Below are 17,859 nucleotides of genomic sequence, written 5' to 3'. Positions count from 1 at the left end.
GGTCGCTTAAAAATAGGATCAGCACAACGGGTGTTTCCTATTAATAGTCGCGCCAAAGGCCTCCGTCATATCCAGGTCATCATACTTCATCCCATTTGACATTTTCCAATGAAATGATCGATAGAGAAGCATAGCAATTGGAATCTCCACATTTTGATTAAATGGTCATGTAGGTGGAATCTCCATATCTTGGAGGAATGTAGGTGTAATGTAGCTAATTAGCCATTGCTTAAATGGTCTTTTAAAAGTTTTGGTGGTAAACTAAGTATAATTGTGATTCTTTCCAATTTGCATATTTTTAGAATTTACTAAATAGTTATATATGAATACATCACGGGGAGTGCATTGTGATGTAACCATAGGTAAGATGACAACCTAAGCAAGCAATATCGATAGATAATTAAGCAACTCGGCATATGGTTCCAAACAATCTGCGATACGAAATCAGAGTACTATAGTTACACCATAGTAAAAATGATAACCTATGTAAGCATTCTGTGATATATAAGCAAACAACTCAGCATATAGTTCCAAGCAATCCGCGATACGATATTAGAGATAATCAAGCAATCTGCGACACATAGGCAAATAAACTCCTAAATCTAAGGGTCATCGTTGGTGGTAGGTTGTCATTTTAGTATAACCCTACTATATCATGGTGATTGATAAGATTACAAAAGATTAAGGAAATATCACATATACATGACAACAATTAAATGATACTCATTAATTTGGAGGAACATTCCTTGCACTGCAAAATGGATTCAAGATTTCCTCATTTTTTTGGTTGTGGTGCAATGTACCTTAAATCTTAAATCTTGAGAGTTGAGTAGTTTGTGTTGGAACAAAGCAACCACATTAATCTTTTCCTTAAATAAATACTTCATTTAGGTTGCTTCTCTTTTCTCCAATCAGTTGACTTTACAAACTTGGATTTGAAAAAAAATAATACTATAAAACATTTATCTAAATACCCAAAAACTTAAAATATCGGGTTGGATTACATTTGGTCACATTAGGTTAAGATGGAATTTTAGGGTCCAAATATGTTGGACTAATGCTTGTTATTCAAATCGATATGAGCTGAGCTAAAAGATCACAAATTTCACTTTTGCAATCACATATTCTAAGTGATAGAATATGTGACTGAAATTCCACCAACAATTTCGACCAAGTCAAAAACACCGAAAATGTCAATTGTCTCTTGATGAGTTGAAATAATCTATGAGGTTTTGAAACAGGATGACTTGAAATAACCTATGAGGTTTTGAAATGGGCTGAGGAATAAAAGGGGCGGCAAAATAATATGCATCTCTTAAATTTACCTTAAACGTTATTTTAGTTACTGTATTTCATTTCAAAATATACATAGTAACTTTATTTTAGGAGTTTATTGGATCTAATGCCTAAAATAATACATTGTCAATTCATGATCACCAGGGACGGAGCCATAAATTCTATATAGATGGGGTAAAATTCCATACAAAGACATTTTAAGAATTTTAGAAGGGGCATTTATAAAAGTATTTCAAAATAATTTTATAAATAATGATTAAAATAGCACTAATAAATTTTTTTAGGTGTGGTATTTGCCCCTTACAAAATGCATGTACATCCGTCCATGATGATCACCCCAAATTTTATTTTGTAGTAGTATGAACGATGAGAAATACATAAGCTTATTTTGGACAAATTTTTCATAGATCACCACATAACCATTAGTGGACTTAGCTCAATATTAAACTTCTAGTCCAAATCTATACATCATAAGTGGGCTTCTACACATAATTTTTTCTCAAAGCCCAAAATCGACCCCAAATTTGTGGCCTTGATTAACTTAGTTGGGCTTTTAATCATGGGTCACTTTGCTTTATTTTTCTAAAGCCCAATAGGCAATAGTGTGTTATTTTTCATCGCAATTAAAAAAGAATTTGGTAAAAAATTATTTTTCGTGGGTAATTATAGAAAAATATTCAAGACAAGTAGTTAAGAGCATTTCCGTGGCACCCTTCCCACTAGGATTTCCCACAAAAATTTCCTGCCACGTCATCACTAGGACTTCTCATTCCATTGCCACATCACTAGGACTTCCACTAGGACTTTACGCAATAAAATTAAACTCACAATTATTCAATTTACGGAATTAAAATGTCGACACGGAATACGGAAAATACTTCATTAAAAAAAATTATATAATACTTAAAAAAATATTACATAATGCTTAAAAAAAATTACATAATACTTAAAAATTAATTACATAATACTTAAAAAATTTGTTTATAGAATTTTTTTTTTTTTAAAAAAAAACTTTTTGTCGGACGTCCGGCCCCACGCCACAGTGGCGGACGTCCACTCGCCCGTCGGTCGGATATCCGAGCCCATCCGATGGGCACACGGGACGTCCGTGTCCTACCATTTTCCTCACTACGGCGGACGTCTGGTCGGACTTCCGCGACGTCCACCGTTGGAGATGCTCTAAAAACCATCTAGAAAATCACGTTGGTTTAACTATACAAAGTAGTATTGTAAAAAATCATGTAAGCCATTCTATCCGAGAGTGAAAAATAACACCCGAAATATAATTTCTTTTATAATAGACCATTTTAAAAATTCACCAAAATAGTACTAAAATTTAATCAAAATTTATAATTTTAATGGTCAATATTTAAAAAACAAAAAAAGAAAGATAAAAATGAATAAATCGTTCATTTGTTCCAAAGAAGAAACTCTTCTACCAAAAGCAGAAACGTTTGGGCTTTCCCCCTTCCCATTTCCCAAGCTCGAATTCGAAAATTCCCACAGCAGAATTCGCAAATCCACCTCCGCCATCAGCAATCAATGCCGAAGAGGAAGAAAAAAGGAGTTCCGGAGGTTCTGTGGAGATTGTTCGGCGACCGTTGCCGGACTCTCGCCGACACTATACTGGCTCTGACTCCTCCTCCTCCGGCGACCGGCGGCGAATCCACTTCGTTCCTCGTCAGATCCACAGACGATTCGGAATACCGCAAATTCCTATCGGAAACCTTCGTGGTCGTCCCCGACGATGCCCCTCCCCCTCCCCCCTTCGACCATCGCTGCCGCTTCTCGCTACTCCAGGTACGAACGACGCCTATCCTTTTTTTTTGGCGGGAAAATTGATTTTTCGACTGATTTCGGCGGGAAAGTTTTTTTTTTTGATTTTGTGAGAAATTCAGTGGAGATCGGAGGATTGCTCTGTAGATTCAGTGCTGTGGATTTCATTGTTGAGAGCTTGACTTGTGTGTATGGTTTTCAGCTTGTGAGAAGAGCGATCGAAATAGTTATGAGTGAATCTCGTCAGGCCTCTTCAAATCTCATATGCGTCGGTTATGATAAAGTGAGTGTTTTCTTAAGCTAATTTGTGCTTAAATAGATTGCGGTTGCTGATGGTGACGATGACATAGATTTTTCAATTTCTGCTCTTGGAAATTTTCTTCTGGATTTTATGCATCAATTTAGCACATTAATTATGATTACTGTCCAATATTTTCTCAAACATTGGCATCTCATAAATAATTATATTTAGATCTCGTTATTTTGTAAGTAAAATGGATCGATATAAATGTTGAATAATGTGAGATAGCCCAAATTTGTGACACTTTTAGGTGGGGATGATGTAGGTTTAAGAAAGAGTGGTTTCGGTTTGGAACCGAAGCAGGACTATAACCTGTCCCGACAAGTAAATTTATGTTTTCAGTTTCGATTTAAAACCGGAGATTTCTTGGCAGTCTTCACTGATTTTTACTGTTTTTTCCTTTTGCTGAAAGACCATATGAGGCTTGATTGTTCTTAGAGCATCTCCAATAGGTTTTAGGCCAGCCATAGGCCAGCCATAGGCTAGCCATTCTCTCCCCTGCCACGTCAGCAACACCAAAAAAACCACCTGCCACGTCAGATTTAGGCCAGCCATAGGCCAGCCATAGGCCAGCCGCATTAAAAACAATTCAAAATATACTACATTTACGGAACTACAAAACCATTAAAATACGGAATAAAATGTACGACATATATACGAGAAAATTCATTAATTGCAGTTACAAAAGTTACATAGTTTAAAAAAAATTTACATGCATAAATAAAGAAAAAAACTATCTCCGTGCAATCCTCCGTGCCCACAACTCTTCAATTATATCCTTTTGGAGTTGAATATGAGCATCCACTTGGCGCATGTTGGCAAATTCCTTCAGTCGGCCGGCTTCATCGAGAGGTACCCCCTGTCGTACATTAGGGGTGGCCGTTCCGTGACTTGGACCGGCTTCATCGTCAGTGGCCCAACTAGTCAGTTGTACGCCTTCGTCTTCGACGATCATGTTGTGAAGGATAATGCAGGCGTACATTATTTGGCCAACGCAGCCGACATCCCACAAACGCGTTGGACCCTTAATTGCCGCCCATCGAGACTGGAGCACACCAAATGCGCGCTCCACGTCTTTGCGCGCCGACTCCTGTCGTTGCGCAAAGTAGGCCTTCTTTTCATCAGTTGTTTGTCTGATCGTCTTCACAAAGACCGGCCACCGAGGGTATATCCCATCCGCCAAGTAGTAGCCCATATCATGATGGTTGCCGTTGGCCACAAATGAGATGTCTGCCGCGCCTCCGTAGGCCAACTGTCTGATTGCCGCCGTGCACTTTTGGATGGGGGTGTGGCCGGGTCTGCCAGACGCATCGTGCCGGAAGCGGAAACACAGATAGCGACGCTCCAATGCCCCAACGATGTGCATAAACAACTCCCTGCGCATCCTAAAACGCCGCCGGAACATGTTGGCGGGAAACCGCGGGCGCTCTGCAAAGTAGTCGGCGTACAGCCGCTCATGTGCAGCTAAGTGATCCCGATCAATCACTGCTCGGTAGTGGACAACTGGTGGAGGGCGAGGTATCGCCTGCTGGTGGTAGTGCTGTTCCACCATACGCATATACTGTTCCATCCCGCGGTTCATGTAGGCTTCCATAGCCTCGTTCATCCTCCGTTCGTACTCCTCACGATCCCCACCACTACCACTACCGCTACCGCTACCGCTACCGCCAGCGTTACTCATCGCTCGATGCTCTTGAACAGAAAGTTAGACAGAGAGAAAACTCGTTAAAACAAGCGGTGCAAATGAAAATGAAATGAAAATCGCGTTTATATAGGATTTAAAAAAAAAAAAAAAAAAAAAATGAAAATCGGCCGCTCGCTGGCCGATCGGGATGCCACAATAGCGGCTAGCCGATCGGCTAGCGCATCGGCGAGCGCCGAGCGATCGGCGAGCCCACGCCGATGCGCTCGCCGATTTGCCGCTCGCCGGCCGCAATAGTTCGGCTAGCCGACCGGCTAGCGCGAAAAATCGGCTAGCCGGTGGGCTAGCCGCTATTGGAGATGCTCTTAGAGATTGTTTTTGAGCCTTTTCTGCGCTGCTTAGGTGGAAGGCAAAGAAGGCTTCATTCTCGGGGTTTTTCAATGGTTTTTAACTATGGTTTCCCTAGGTTTATCTCGGTTTTGGGCAAAAATTGATGGAGAATTGCTGATTACAGTTCTGAAAATTTGAGTGTAGCTCACTCTTTTTTGAATTAAATGGTGAATATGGATTTGAAAGCACACCACCAGTTTTGTGCTTTAAAGCTACTTAATGTTTTGAGGTTTCACTTGTCAAGTCGCACAACTCAATTGCTTACCTTTCTCAAGATTTTGGGGCAAATTCTTGTGCACTAGAAGACTTGATAGTTATTGAATTGTTCATTATGGGGTTCTATTTCTGTGGCAGGAGAGCCAGTCTAGTCCGACGGTTGATGAACTGACATCCGCGAAGTGGGCTCTCCTCTTTAGTAGGGTAAGTGAATGAGATAATATGATACTATTACTCTTTTCTTGGTATATTTGCACAATACATTGAACTTGATTGAATGGTGTGGTAATGACAAATATTAGGTTGGTGATAATGTCTTGATGTATCTGTTGAGGTATGCTTCAATATTTCTTCCTCTTCCTCAGAAGAAGCACCATCAGATTTGTGGGTGTTCCGTTGCCAAATTGTTCTCCAACTTCCCAAGAGGCATGCCTAAGTCTAGAGCTCCGCATCATCCACCAAGTAACGTTCATTGTACTCTCTTACTCGTTTATTGAGTCGTGACTTCTTCTCTCTTAATTGTAGCAATGATTCAAGATTTTTGATGATTCTTTTCCTCTCCATCTTTGATCAGGACACAAGGTCAAGAGGCAAAGGGTGGTTAAGAAGAGACTTGTATGAGGTATGTATCGTATGTCACACGGTTTGATATTTTGTAATTTGTTCTTATTCTCTCATCTATGAAATGAAATGAGCGATTCTTTGAAAGTACATAGGAGTACTTATTTTTTTTCTTTTTAGATGGAGTAATTTATTCCCATAGATCACCAATAACTTTGTAGTCCAAAGTGGGCTTCTCCAGACATCAATTCTTTACAAAGCCCAAATTCGCAGCCCAAATTTGAGCATAATTATTGTTCATTTTCGTGTTATCAATACTACTATTAATTCTCACATAAAATGTGTAAATTTAATATTTTTCTTTTCAAATTATGATATTTAATATGATGCTCGAATTATGTTGTTTTATTAAGCAACATTTTGATATTAAACTTTCGAAACCAACAAATAAGCCCTTTGTTAGTTTTGCACTTTAACAAAATAGATTTAATTTTAAGATAATATTCTTAACCAATCCATTTGAAAATCTACCAATCTCAAAGAAGCCAATTTGAGATGGAATTCTATTTTATAGACTACTCTAGCATTTCATCGAACACCTGCTGATTATCCTCGCGTAAATCAAAATCTGGGCATTTATCGTTTCAGAATCGGGGAATGAATATTTCATCAAATATTTCATCAACACTCAACAATTTTGATATACATACAGGAAATTGACGACTGTAACATCTGCTCATTAATGTAGAATGTATATTGTCTGACTTAAACAAGATGCATTGTTCCTTTATCACATCAAAGCAATTCCAAATATGCAAGATGAGAAATGAAAAATAGATCTGATTAAGTTTACAAGGAAATAATTAAGAAAAAAGAAGAGCGATCAATACACATTAACACTAGAAAGGAGACACAACAACTTCAAAATTGGAACTTGCCAGCCTCTGCAACGCTTCATCTTCCTCCTCGATTACAACACGAACATGAAGGTCTAGTTGGTCTCCTTGTAAATCCTCTTGCTCCTTCAATATCTCTTTAGCTGAAAACACCAATAATTCATTGCAATCATCCACTTCAATTGATCTGAGTGTTGGTATTTCTCCAATTTCTGAAGGAATCTCCTTCAATTTTTTCATTTCACAAAGACGAAGCTTCTGAAGAGATGAAAAATGGGAGCTCTCTGACACTGTCCAGTTTTCTAGATCTTGACAAGAGTCCAAGCTTAGTGACTTGAGGCTGGGGAATTGGCCATCAATTGTTTCCCACTCGCCTTCTTTGAAGCAACCTCCACGTAATGTGAGCTTATGAAGAAGTGGTAAGGCACCTATCACTGACAGTATGTCTTCCCACTCAAAACCAATTGGTAAATCGAGATTCAACTTCTTAAGGGAGTCTGGGAAGCTCATCTTCTGAACATACCTTCTGTTATTGGTGGAGTCTACGATCAACCACAAGGATTCAAGTTTATTAAGACACTGAAGACAGCTGAGATAGTTCACTCCCTCAATTACTTCCATATCATAAGTTATGGCTAATTTCTTGATATTGGGAATTCTTTGAACAACATCTTCACTCAAATTGAGATTCTTCACTCCTACGAGTGCCTCTAGATTCTTCATGACAATAATATCATCGTCAGCGCTCGGGGGAAGTCGGAGATGCATCCTTCCATTAATGCATTCGATATGCCTAAGTTTAAGCATTTTCCAGATATCAATTTGTCCCATAGAAAAACCCTCCCAAAAAATGATTAGTGTATGTAGATTCCAGAGCAATTTGATTGAAGTTTGCACATGCAGAGGAACGTTTCCAAAAGCAAGGTATCGTGAGTTCACAGATTTTGGGGTATCTCTCTTTGTATAAAGTCTATGTGCTTGTAGTGTCCTCAGAAATCTACATTTTGGCAATTCTAGAACAATAATCTTGTCACAAAATAGTACAAAAGAACGAACATGTGACATGGATTCAAAGGCATTGCGGATTTTTTCATTAGAAGTACTTCTTGGAATAACAATCCGCTGTTGGCTAATTAAGCCTACAGGACTTTCTTCTCTCAAAACATAAAAAAACCTCTGTTTTTGAGCTTCTTTCATTGATAAATCTCTTAGTAAATCATGAATTTTGAAGTATTTTACATTCCCATGTAACCCCAACTCATGAACTAAAATAAGATTCCTATCAACTAGCTCCTGCAAGTACTCTTTTGCAATTGTTGTCAAGCTTTTGTTGTCTAATGGTTTAAGAAACCCTTCAGACTCCCATATCTCGACAATTCTTGAAGCAATAAGCACACTGTCTTCCTCAAACACTCCCATGTATAGAAAGCATGGCTTTAGATAGGCAGGCAAATGATTATAACTCAGTTTCAATATTCTCAAGCAATAATCATCATTTTCCGAATTCACTATTGAGCTTAAGTTTTCCTTTACGTGCTCCCAATATTCTACTGTAGGTTCGGATTTAGCCATTAGACCCCCTATCACAGCAATCGCCAAAGGAAGCCCCTTACACTTTTCCACAATTTTCTTTCCAATACTCTTGAGTTGAGTAGGGAAACCTTGTTCCCCAAATACAGTTTTGGAGAACAAAGTCCAACTACTACCCTCGTCTAGAAGTTCCATCTTAAAAACTCTATAGGGATCAGTTAAGTAGGCAGCCAAGTTGGATATCCTAGTTGTTACCACTATTCGACTACCCTCACTGCAATCAGGAAACGAAAATTTCAACCTTTCCCACACATCTATACTCCACATATCATCCAATATAATGAGATACCTCCTACCCCATAAACACTTGTGTAATTTAACTTCCAATTCTTTCTCATCCATACTACTCGAGGACCCTCCTGCTCTCGAGAGAACTTGCCTAAGAGTTTCTACTATATTATAATCTTGAGAAATGGTGGCCCACACACATATATCAAAATGATCCTTGATAAACTTGTGTTCAAACGCACCTTTTGCAAGAGTAGTTTTGCCGATGCCACCCATCCCCTCGATAGGGATGATCTGGAGATTGGTGTTTCCATCAGTAAGCTTATGCAGGAGTTGTTGAAGCACATCATCAAACCCTACCATGATAAGGTTCTTCTCAGTGGAACTACTGGATCGTAAATCCGCCACGTTCCTCTGGTGCACTACCTTTTCCCTTGTTATTCCAGTCACCTCCTTTTTTATCATATCCACTTCTTCAATCACATTTTGCAGATCCTGATAAATGTGAATGCAACTAATTTGTTCACCATCACCGTCACCATCACCACCACCATCATCATCATCATCATCTCCACCAGCACCATCGTCAGTTGCTGCCGCAGAAAGGTGAATAGTGTCAATGATATATGACTCGATCACATCTTCACCCGCTTGAGCTGCATCTACAATGCGCATCTCCAACGGATCTGCTTCATCGTCGCTGTATGCATAAGGAGAGTTATAGCTTTCGAGAAATTCCTGCAAAAACACAAGTTTTTCAGTGAGCGATTCAACTTGTTGTTTATCGAGAAAAATTGGAGGGAATGGATGAGTTTCAATATCATCTATGACTTTCATAAGAGAAATCAGAGCTGCATAAGCCGCCATAAATTCTAAGAGACTGAATTGAGAATGTTGTGAATGAAAATAAGATAAAATTGCAGAGATGAAGAAGACTAATATGATAGAATTGTTTGGAAGATGTCTTAAAATTCTACTAATAACTTTTGAATTAAAGAAAGACCCTACATAGCAATTATGCATGATTCTTTTCAGCTGCTTTCCATTGTCTAAACGACACAAGTGACAGCTCTCCCACCCACAACTTTTTCCTTTTGCTAAAGAAGTACTCCCACCGTTTCTTCATAGTTGCGGCGGAACTTTTTGGACGGAGTTTTAGAAATGAATGTTGGGTGTGTTAAATAAATAGATAAAAAGTAAGAGAGAGGAAAAGTTAGAGAATAAAGTATAAAGTGAATAAAGTAGAGAGAATAAAGTAAGAGGGAGTAAAGTAAGAAAAAGGAAAAAGTTACCATATAAGGAAACGACTCAACTATGAAGAAACTTCCCGATATGGTAAAATGACTCAATTATGAAGAATCGGAGGGAGTAATAAACATAAAGCAACTTGCTTTTGTGCTTTTGAATAACAATCACATATTTGAATCGTCAAATGCCAGAATTTTAGTCCTTCAAAAATAGAATATTGAGTTTTTTGTTCTCACAAATAGTAGTAAAATTATTAACCAATAAATCCATGTGAAATGAACACCTATTTGGAAGGTAAATCAGATGCCCTTCCGTATTAAATACGTTTCTTTTGATCACGAGAGAGGTAGGAAAGAGAATAAAAGTTACTGAAGTCTAAAAGCATAAGTATGAAAAATAAAATATTAAAGAGGGTAACATAGAAAAATAAGTACTAAGAAATTAACTATATTGATTTTTGTACAAAAAATAAAGTCACTAAATAAAATACAATTCGATTTCAAAATATCATCTAATAAATTATTTGTGACTGAAAAAATGTTTATCTTAGCTGTCGGCAATAATTTGCAAAGGTGAAAAAGCCAGTCACGCGCGCAACGTTTGTCACAATTATTGAGGAGACATAATAATTAAAGTGTTATAATAAAATATTATTTCATCAATCTTCACCCAAACAGTCTAACAAAGAGCCAAAGAGTGAGTAGTTTATGGAATTTGTTTTTGGGTAAAACTGAACTGCAAATTTAGAACCACTCTCCTATGCTATTTGTACTAATTTTTTTTTTTAAACTATTTATATTTTTCTCTTTTAATTAAAATTAAGGTATTTATTTAAGACATTAGAATTAATTAAATTCTCTTAATATTACATTCAACATACTAATTACTCCATTCTTAATTTACGATCGAAAGAGAAAAGTGCGAATAGGAAAGGGAATACTTCAATAAATACTTTGGATCATATTCTAAATTAAATAATCTCTTATTACAAAGACAATGCATCATAAGTTCAAAGTCATGAAATTGGGCTTTAAGCCCAAAGAATAAAAATTAGACACCCAAATCAATAGTCCATAAATCCAAGGTCATGTAAAATTCCATAATGTAGAGCCATTTAAAAATCCTAAGGCCCATCAATTTCTTGGCCCAAACAAGGCTGACCAAGATAATTTTTTATGGCCCATTAAATTTCCAGCCCATTCAACATGGAAAAGCGTCGATTCTTTGCCCTTTTTTTAACTGAACACATCACCGACATCGAATGTATGGTTTAAAATGAGTGCATAATTCATGTCGTCGTTCTGTCGAACGTAATGTGCATGACGATCAATTCGAATGTAGAAAATTTTTCCTACATGATTTCGATATAAACGTATTTATGATGGTGCATACATGAATTTATCACATTACATAATATTCTCGACCTTTTTTTTATTACAAATTTATTATTTAATTACCTGTGCAGGAATTTTAAAAGCTTTCATATTCTTAAATGAAATTAACAAATTTGCAGACAAGTACTTACTACATTAAGGAACACTCTGATCTTAAAATTTCGGAAGCTAAAATAAAGAAATGGATTTTTTCGATAATATTCTAAAGCATGAACGCGTTTGAAAATAAATAAACCTACCTTTATCAAATAAACAATTTAAATTAAAAGTTGATTCAAGCCTCCGTCCTCTATTATGCCCCAATTTTTCATTTAGGTTAGTTCCTTATTACTACCTCCGTCCCCCAAAATTTGCTACACTTTGACCCGGCACGGGTTTTAAGAAATGTAATAGAAAGTGAGTTGAAAAAGTTGGTGGGATGTGTGTCTTACTTTTAAAGTATTAGTTTTATAATAAAATGTGAGTAGGAATGAGTTAGTGGAATATGGGGTCCACTACTAAAAATGGTAAAAGTGAAGTGTATCAAATTTTCAGGGACGGACCAAAATGGTAATATGTATCAAATTTTCAGGGACAGAGGTAGTAATTCACATTTTACTAACCTATTATTCTCTATATTATTAAATTAATAAAAGTATGACTCTGTGTACCACTAATTATTTCAATTTAGTCTAGAGCTCCGCATCATCCTCCAGGTAACGTTCATTGTACTCTCTTACTCGTTTATTGAGTCGTGTGTTCTTCTCATTTTTAGCAATGCTTCAAGATTTTGATGATTCTTTTCCTTGTTTTCTTTGAATAGGACACGAGGCTAAGAGGCAAAGGATGGTTAAGAGACTTCAATGAGGTATATGTGGCTTTACAGTAGGCATGATGTGTTTTAACTTCTTTAGGTACATGAACAGTCTGATCGGAAGGAGAATGAGTTTTTTTAAAGAATACTAGGATCTCATGCCAAAGAATAATTCTTTATCAAATCATGAACTAGAAGAAAAATTCAATGAAATGGGCGATTATTTGTAGCATGAACGATGAGAAAATATACTGTATATTTTATTAAACATGATTTTCGAACTATGTTTGTGGTTCTCTCCAAATAACCAAGAAACAGACTAGTATAAATATAAAAATATACTACCATTATCAAAGTAGTCACATTGAAATGGAATTCTATGTTATAGGTGGAATCTAGCATCGAACACTTGCCGATCATCCTCACTTGAATCAAAACCTGGGCGTTTTTGCATTTCAGAACCGGTTTATGAATATTTCATCAACACTCAACAATTTCAAAGGGAAATATCTGACATACACAACACAAGATGCATCTTTCCTTTTCGGCAAAATGAAACTGAAAATTGATCCGAGTACATTTACAATGAAGTAAAATTACATTATGTGTGACCTTCTAACTTGAAAGTTGGAACATTCCAACCTCTTCAGTGGCATATCTTCCATCAGAACATTAGCTCTTATATGAAGGTCTGGTTGGCCTCCATATAACTCCTCTTGGTTGTCTAATATTTGTTTAGCTGACAACACCACTGATCCAGTGCAACACTCCAAATGAATTGATCTGAGTGTTGGTATTTCTCCAATTTCTGAAGGGATCTCCTCCAAATCTTTTAACACCCAAAGAGTAAGCTCCTGAAGAAGTGGAAAGTGGGAGCTCTCTAACACCGTCCACTTTTTCAGATCTGTACAGCCGCTCAATGATAGTGACTTGAGGCTCGGGAATTGGTGTTCGACTGTTTCCCACTTGCCTGTCCTGAAGCGACCAAATTGTAACTTGAGCTTGTGAAGAAGTGGTAAGGAACCTATCGCTGGCAGTATGTCGTCCAACTCAAATTCTGATGATAGTTGGAGAATCAACTTCTTTAGAGAGGGTGGGAAGCACATCTTCAGACACGTATGATGAAACCGAGTGTTTAGAGACAATGATTCCAGCTTACTAAGACTTTGAAGATAGCCAGCATTTTCTATTGTGTAGATGTTCAAGCTCTTGATATTGGGAATTCTCTTAACAATATCTTCACTCATATCAATATCACTCACTCCTTTTAGCGTCTCTAGATTCTCCATGATATCAATATCATCATTCACTCTTTTGAGCGCCTCTACATTCTCCATGATAATATCATCGTCGCTGATGTCCAGAGGATCCGGGAGATGCAAATTCAGCGATAAGAAGTGGACATACCTAAGTTTATGCATCTTCCAGATTTCAATTGGTGCAATAAAATCATCCTCACAGCGAATAACTAGTGTATGTAGATTCCAAAGCAGATTGATTGAAGGACTCACGGGCTTCCAATTATGAGTTTTAAAAGTAAGGTATCGTGGATTCACCAAATGAAACACTTTTTCAAGGGAATACTTGCAGAGTGTATATCTTTCATCATATGAACATAGTATCCTCACAAATCTAGAATTTGGCAATTCATGAACTTCATATGTATGAAGTAAAAAAGATCGAGCGTGTGACATAGAGTCCAAGGCATCTCGGATTTGTTCCCTTGAAGTTCTTGCCGGAATAACAACACGGTGTTGACTAATTACTCCTTGAGGACCCTGTTCCCTCAAGATATAAAAAAACCTCTGCATTTGAGCTTCTTTCCTCGCTAGATCTCTTAGTAAATCATGAATTTTGCAGGATTTTATATTACCAAGTAACCCCAACTTATGAACTAGAATGAGATTTCTATCAACTAGCTCCTTTAAGCACTCTTCCGCAATCTCTGTAAAACTTTTGTTATCTATCGGTTTAAGAAATCCTTCAGAAATCCATAGCTCGACAATTTTCGAAGCGCGAATTATGTTGTCTTCCTCAAACATTCCCATATACAGAAAACAAGGCTTTAGATACGCAGGTAACTGATTATAGCTCAATTTCAGTATCCTTAAGCAATAATCATCATTCTCCGCATTCACTACTGAACTTAAGTTTTCCTTTATGTGCTCCCAATATTCTAGTGTAAGTTCTGATTTAGCCATTAGACCCCCTATCACAGCAATTGCCAAAGGAAGTCCATAACACTTTTCCACAATTTTCTTTCCAATATGCTCGAGATGAATAGGAAAACTTTGTTCCCCAATAACAGTTTCGGAGAACAAAGTCCAACTACTAGCCTCGTCTAGAAATCCCATCTTAAAGACTCTACAAGGATCAGTCAAGTAGGCAGCCAAGTTAGATATCCTAGTTGTTACTACTATTCGACTACCCTCACTGCAATCAGGAAAGGAAAATTTCAACTTATCCCATACATTTATGCTCCACATGTCATCCAATATAATGAGATACCTCCTACCCCATAAATATTGGTATAATTTTAATGACAATTCTTTCTCATCCAAACTGCTTGAGGACCCTCCTACTTGAGAGTGAACTTCCATAAGAGTTTCTACTATATTATAATCTTGGGAAATGGTAGTCCACACACAAATATCAAACCACTCTTTAATAAGATTGTGTTCAAACGCACCTTTTGCGAGTGTAGTTTTGCCGATTCCACCCATCCCTACGATAGGGATGATTTGGAGATCGGTGTTTCCATCGATAAGCCTCTCCAGGAGTTGACGAAGCACATCATCAAACCCTACCATGATAGGGTTCTTCTCAGTGGAACTCGATCTGAAACCAGCCACGATTCTCCGCTGCACTACCTTCTCCCTTGTTATCCCAGCCACCTCTTTCTTGAGCCAATCCATTTCTTCTATTGCATTGTGCAGATCCTGATAGAAGTGGATGCAACTGATTTGTTCATCATCACCACCACCATCATCACCATCACCATCACCATCATCATCATCACCATCACCATCACCATCATCATCATCATCATCATCATCATCATCATCACCATCACCATCATCATCATCATCATCATCATCATCATCATCATCATCATCATCATCATCATCATCATCATCATCATCATCATCATAGGTATAAACATCACTACCACCATAATCATAAGTATCATAATCACTACCATCATCGCCAGAAGCACCACCACCACCACCACCACCGTCAGTCGCTGCTGCAGACAGGCGAATAACGTCGAATATATATGACTCGATCACATCTTCAGCCGCACGAGCCGCATCTACAATGCGCATCTCCAATGGATCTGCTTCGTCTTTGTCTGCAAAAGGAGAATTGTAGCTTTCGAGAAATTCCTGCAAAAACACAAGCTTTTCAGTGAGAGATTCAACTTGTTCATTATCGAGAAAAATTGGAGGGGATGGATGAGTTTCAATATCATCTATGACTTTCATAAGAGAAATCACAGATGCATAAGCCGCCATGAATGCTAAGAGACTGAATAGATGGATAGTGTGAATGAAATGGGATAAAATTGCAGAGATGAAAGAAGGATGTCAATGTGATATTATGATGTAGGAGTAGCAAAGAAGAGTGGTGCTGCTTTTTTGAAATCCATTAACAGAAAATGAGATAAATAAGATAATATCGAACTGAGAACAAAGCTTAGCCACACAATGTTAAATTTTTTGAGGAGATAATGAGTGTCGTTTCTAGCATTTCATCAAACTACTACTGTTCATTCTCGCATGAATAAAAATCTTTATGAATGGAATTTCCCCTTTCTGTTGCATTTTTGTGCTGCTCTTAGATCAATGAGTGTTGCATTTAGGCAATTAATCTGTTACAAACTTGGATTTTTTTTTCCAAATAAAAATAAAACGAAATTTTAGGGTCCAAATATGCTGTAATAAACTAATAATGCATTGCATCAAACTGATATGAGCTGAGGTTATAGATCACAAATTTCTCTTTTGCAATCACGTATTCTATTCCAATACACTAAGTGATAGAATGTGTGATGCTATTCCACCAAATTAAAGCAAACGCGCTGACCAAGTCGAAAAACATCGAAAATGTCAATTGTTTTGGAATGACTTAGGAATTCTCCTTAAGTTTTGAAATGGACTGACGAATAAAAGGTGGGGCAAAATAAAATGCATCTCTTAAATTTACATATTACCTTATTGTATTTCGTTTAAAAATATACACATTAACGTTGCTTTAGGAGTTTATTGGATCTAATGCCTAAAAGTAATTTATTTATCTATTCATGATCACCCCAACTTTTAATAGGATTTTGTAGTATGAACGATGAGATGCATATTTTATTTGGATAAATTTTTCATAAATCACTGAATACTGGACTTAGCTCAATACTAGTATTAAACTTCTAGTCCAAATCTATACCTCATAAGTGGGCTTTTATACAATTTTTTCCCAAAGCCCAAAACCGACCCAAATCTGTGGCCTTGATTAACTTAGTTGGGCTTTTAATCATGGGTCACTTTGCTTTATTTTTCTAAAGCCCAATAGGCAATAACATAACGTTTCCGTGTGTTATTTTTCATCGCTATTAAAAAAATTTTTGGTAAAAATTTATTTTTCGTGGGTAATTATAGAAAAATATTCAAGACAAGTAGCTAAGAGCATCTCCGGGGTGGCGCCCTTCTCACTAGGACTTTCCACAAAAACTTCCTGCTATGTAGGACTTCCCCTTAGGGATGTCAATCGGGCCAACCCGTTCGGGTTCGGGCCAACCCACTCGGGTTGTCGGGCTATTTGGGTCCGGGCTATTCGGGTTACGAAATTTTCGGGTCATAAAATTTTCAACCCTGACCCTAACCCGTCGGGTTTCGGGCTAACCCATCGGGCTATTCGGGCCTAAGAACTTTAAAACATAATCTCTTGTAATCAAAATTTTCTCAATAAAATGATTTTAATTTTTAATTATTTTTTTCTTCTTAGTGATAGAATCATATAAAATCTTCAAATTTTTCATAGTTTTCCTCAATAGTTGGGAGAGAAGTCTTTCATCTCAATCAACTATAATCTAAATAAAGATAAATTAATGTTAAATCGATTAATTTCAACTAAAACTTGTGTTTGTGTCATTATTTTAGCATTGGTCATCATTAATTATTTTAAAATTAAAAATCATATCTTACATGAATAATTATTAAAATGATAAAATATATTAAGATTTTGATAGGTTAATTCTTAATTTTGGCGTTGGTAGTAGTAAAACAATAATGGGAAGTGATGGGATGATGGAATAATGAGTTGAGGTGGAACTTGAAAATTGATAATGTGAGATTGAGTATAAACGTGTAGAATGTAGATTGAAAAAGACTAATGAGTGTGTCACATAAAATTAAAAAAATACAAAAAATCCATAAAACTCAGTATTTTTTAATTAAAAGCTGCAACCCGTCGGGCCAACCCACAACCCGTTCGGGCCAACCCGTTTAACCCGCCAACCCATTCGGGCCAACCCG

General features: G+C 37.1%; 3 protein-coding genes across 10 annotated transcripts; 1 reads left to right on the top strand and 2 right to left on the bottom strand.

The window, feature by feature from the left end:
* The first annotated feature begins 2,721 nt into the window (after window positions 1-2,721).
* Window positions 2,722-12,392, top strand: LOC148924096 (telomerase reverse transcriptase-like). 8 transcript variants are annotated; one of them, XM_089060511.1, is made up of 6 exons: window positions 2,722-3,096; window positions 3,275-3,355; window positions 5,760-5,825; window positions 5,924-6,083; window positions 6,196-6,243; window positions 6,363-6,500. In XM_089060511.1, exons 1-5 carry the CDS (start codon window positions 2,839-2,841, stop codon window positions 6,240-6,242), a joined length of 612 nt encoding a protein of 203 aa, XP_088916637.1. In that variant the 5' UTR covers window positions 2,722-2,838; the 3' UTR covers window position 6,243; window positions 6,363-6,500. The 8 variants fall into 8 exon arrangements, with proteins under 8 accessions (XP_088916637.1, XP_088916640.1, XP_088916638.1 ...); XM_089060514.1 differs by having other exon boundaries at window positions 5,924-6,095; window positions 6,363-6,499; XM_089060512.1 differs by lacking the exons at window positions 6,196-6,243; window positions 6,363-6,500 and adding an exon at window positions 12,341-12,392.
* On the bottom strand, window positions 6,899-9,871 carry LOC148924097 (putative late blight resistance protein homolog R1A-3). The gene has a single exon (XM_089059994.1). It carries the CDS (start codon window positions 9,761-9,763, stop codon window positions 7,082-7,084), a length of 2,682 nt encoding a protein of 893 aa, XP_088916120.1. The 5' UTR covers window positions 9,764-9,871; the 3' UTR covers window positions 6,899-7,081.
* A 455-nt stretch (window positions 12,393-12,847) lies between the features above and the next one.
* On the bottom strand, window positions 12,848-15,976 carry LOC148924095 (putative late blight resistance protein homolog R1A-3). The gene has a single exon (XM_089059941.1). The coding sequence runs from the start codon at window positions 15,844-15,846 to the stop codon at window positions 12,928-12,930; it is 2,919 nt and encodes a 972-aa protein (XP_088916067.1). The 5' UTR covers window positions 15,847-15,976; the 3' UTR covers window positions 12,848-12,927.
* Window positions 15,977-17,859: the final 1,883 nt, after the last annotated feature.

The sequence above is a fragment of the Salvia hispanica genome, chromosome 6 (assembly GCF_029641045.1).
Source record: "Salvia hispanica isolate PSC_SH4W2 chromosome 6, Shi_PSC_v1, whole genome shotgun sequence".
Classification (NCBI taxonomy): Eukaryota; Viridiplantae; Streptophyta; class Magnoliopsida; order Lamiales; family Lamiaceae; genus Salvia; species Salvia hispanica.
Note: the sequence above shows the minus strand (reverse complement) of the source record. Positions and strands in the feature narration are given on the sequence as shown.

What these genes read in the sequence shown, in the direction of transcription:
- LOC148924096 (XM_089060511.1), top strand. Translation starts at nt 2,839, where the DNA reads ATGCCGAAGAGGAAGAAAAAAGGAGTTCCGGAGGTTCTGTGGAGATTG. An exon ending in GGGCTCTCCTCTTTAGTAGG is followed by an intron (nt 5,826 to 5,923) that starts GTAAGTGAATGA and finishes GACAAATATTAG; the next exon opens with GTTGGTGATAATGTCTTGAT. An exon ending in AGCTCCGCATCATCCACCAA is followed by an intron (nt 6,084 to 6,195) that starts GTAACGTTCATT and finishes ATCTTTGATCAG; the next exon opens with GACACAAGGTCAAGAGGCAA.
- LOC148924097 (XM_089059994.1), bottom strand. Translation starts at nt 9,763, where the DNA reads ATGGCGGCTTATGCAGCTCTGATTTCTCTTATGAAAGTCATAGATGAT.
- LOC148924095 (XM_089059941.1), bottom strand. Translation starts at nt 15,846, where the DNA reads ATGGCGGCTTATGCATCTGTGATTTCTCTTATGAAAGTCATAGATGAT.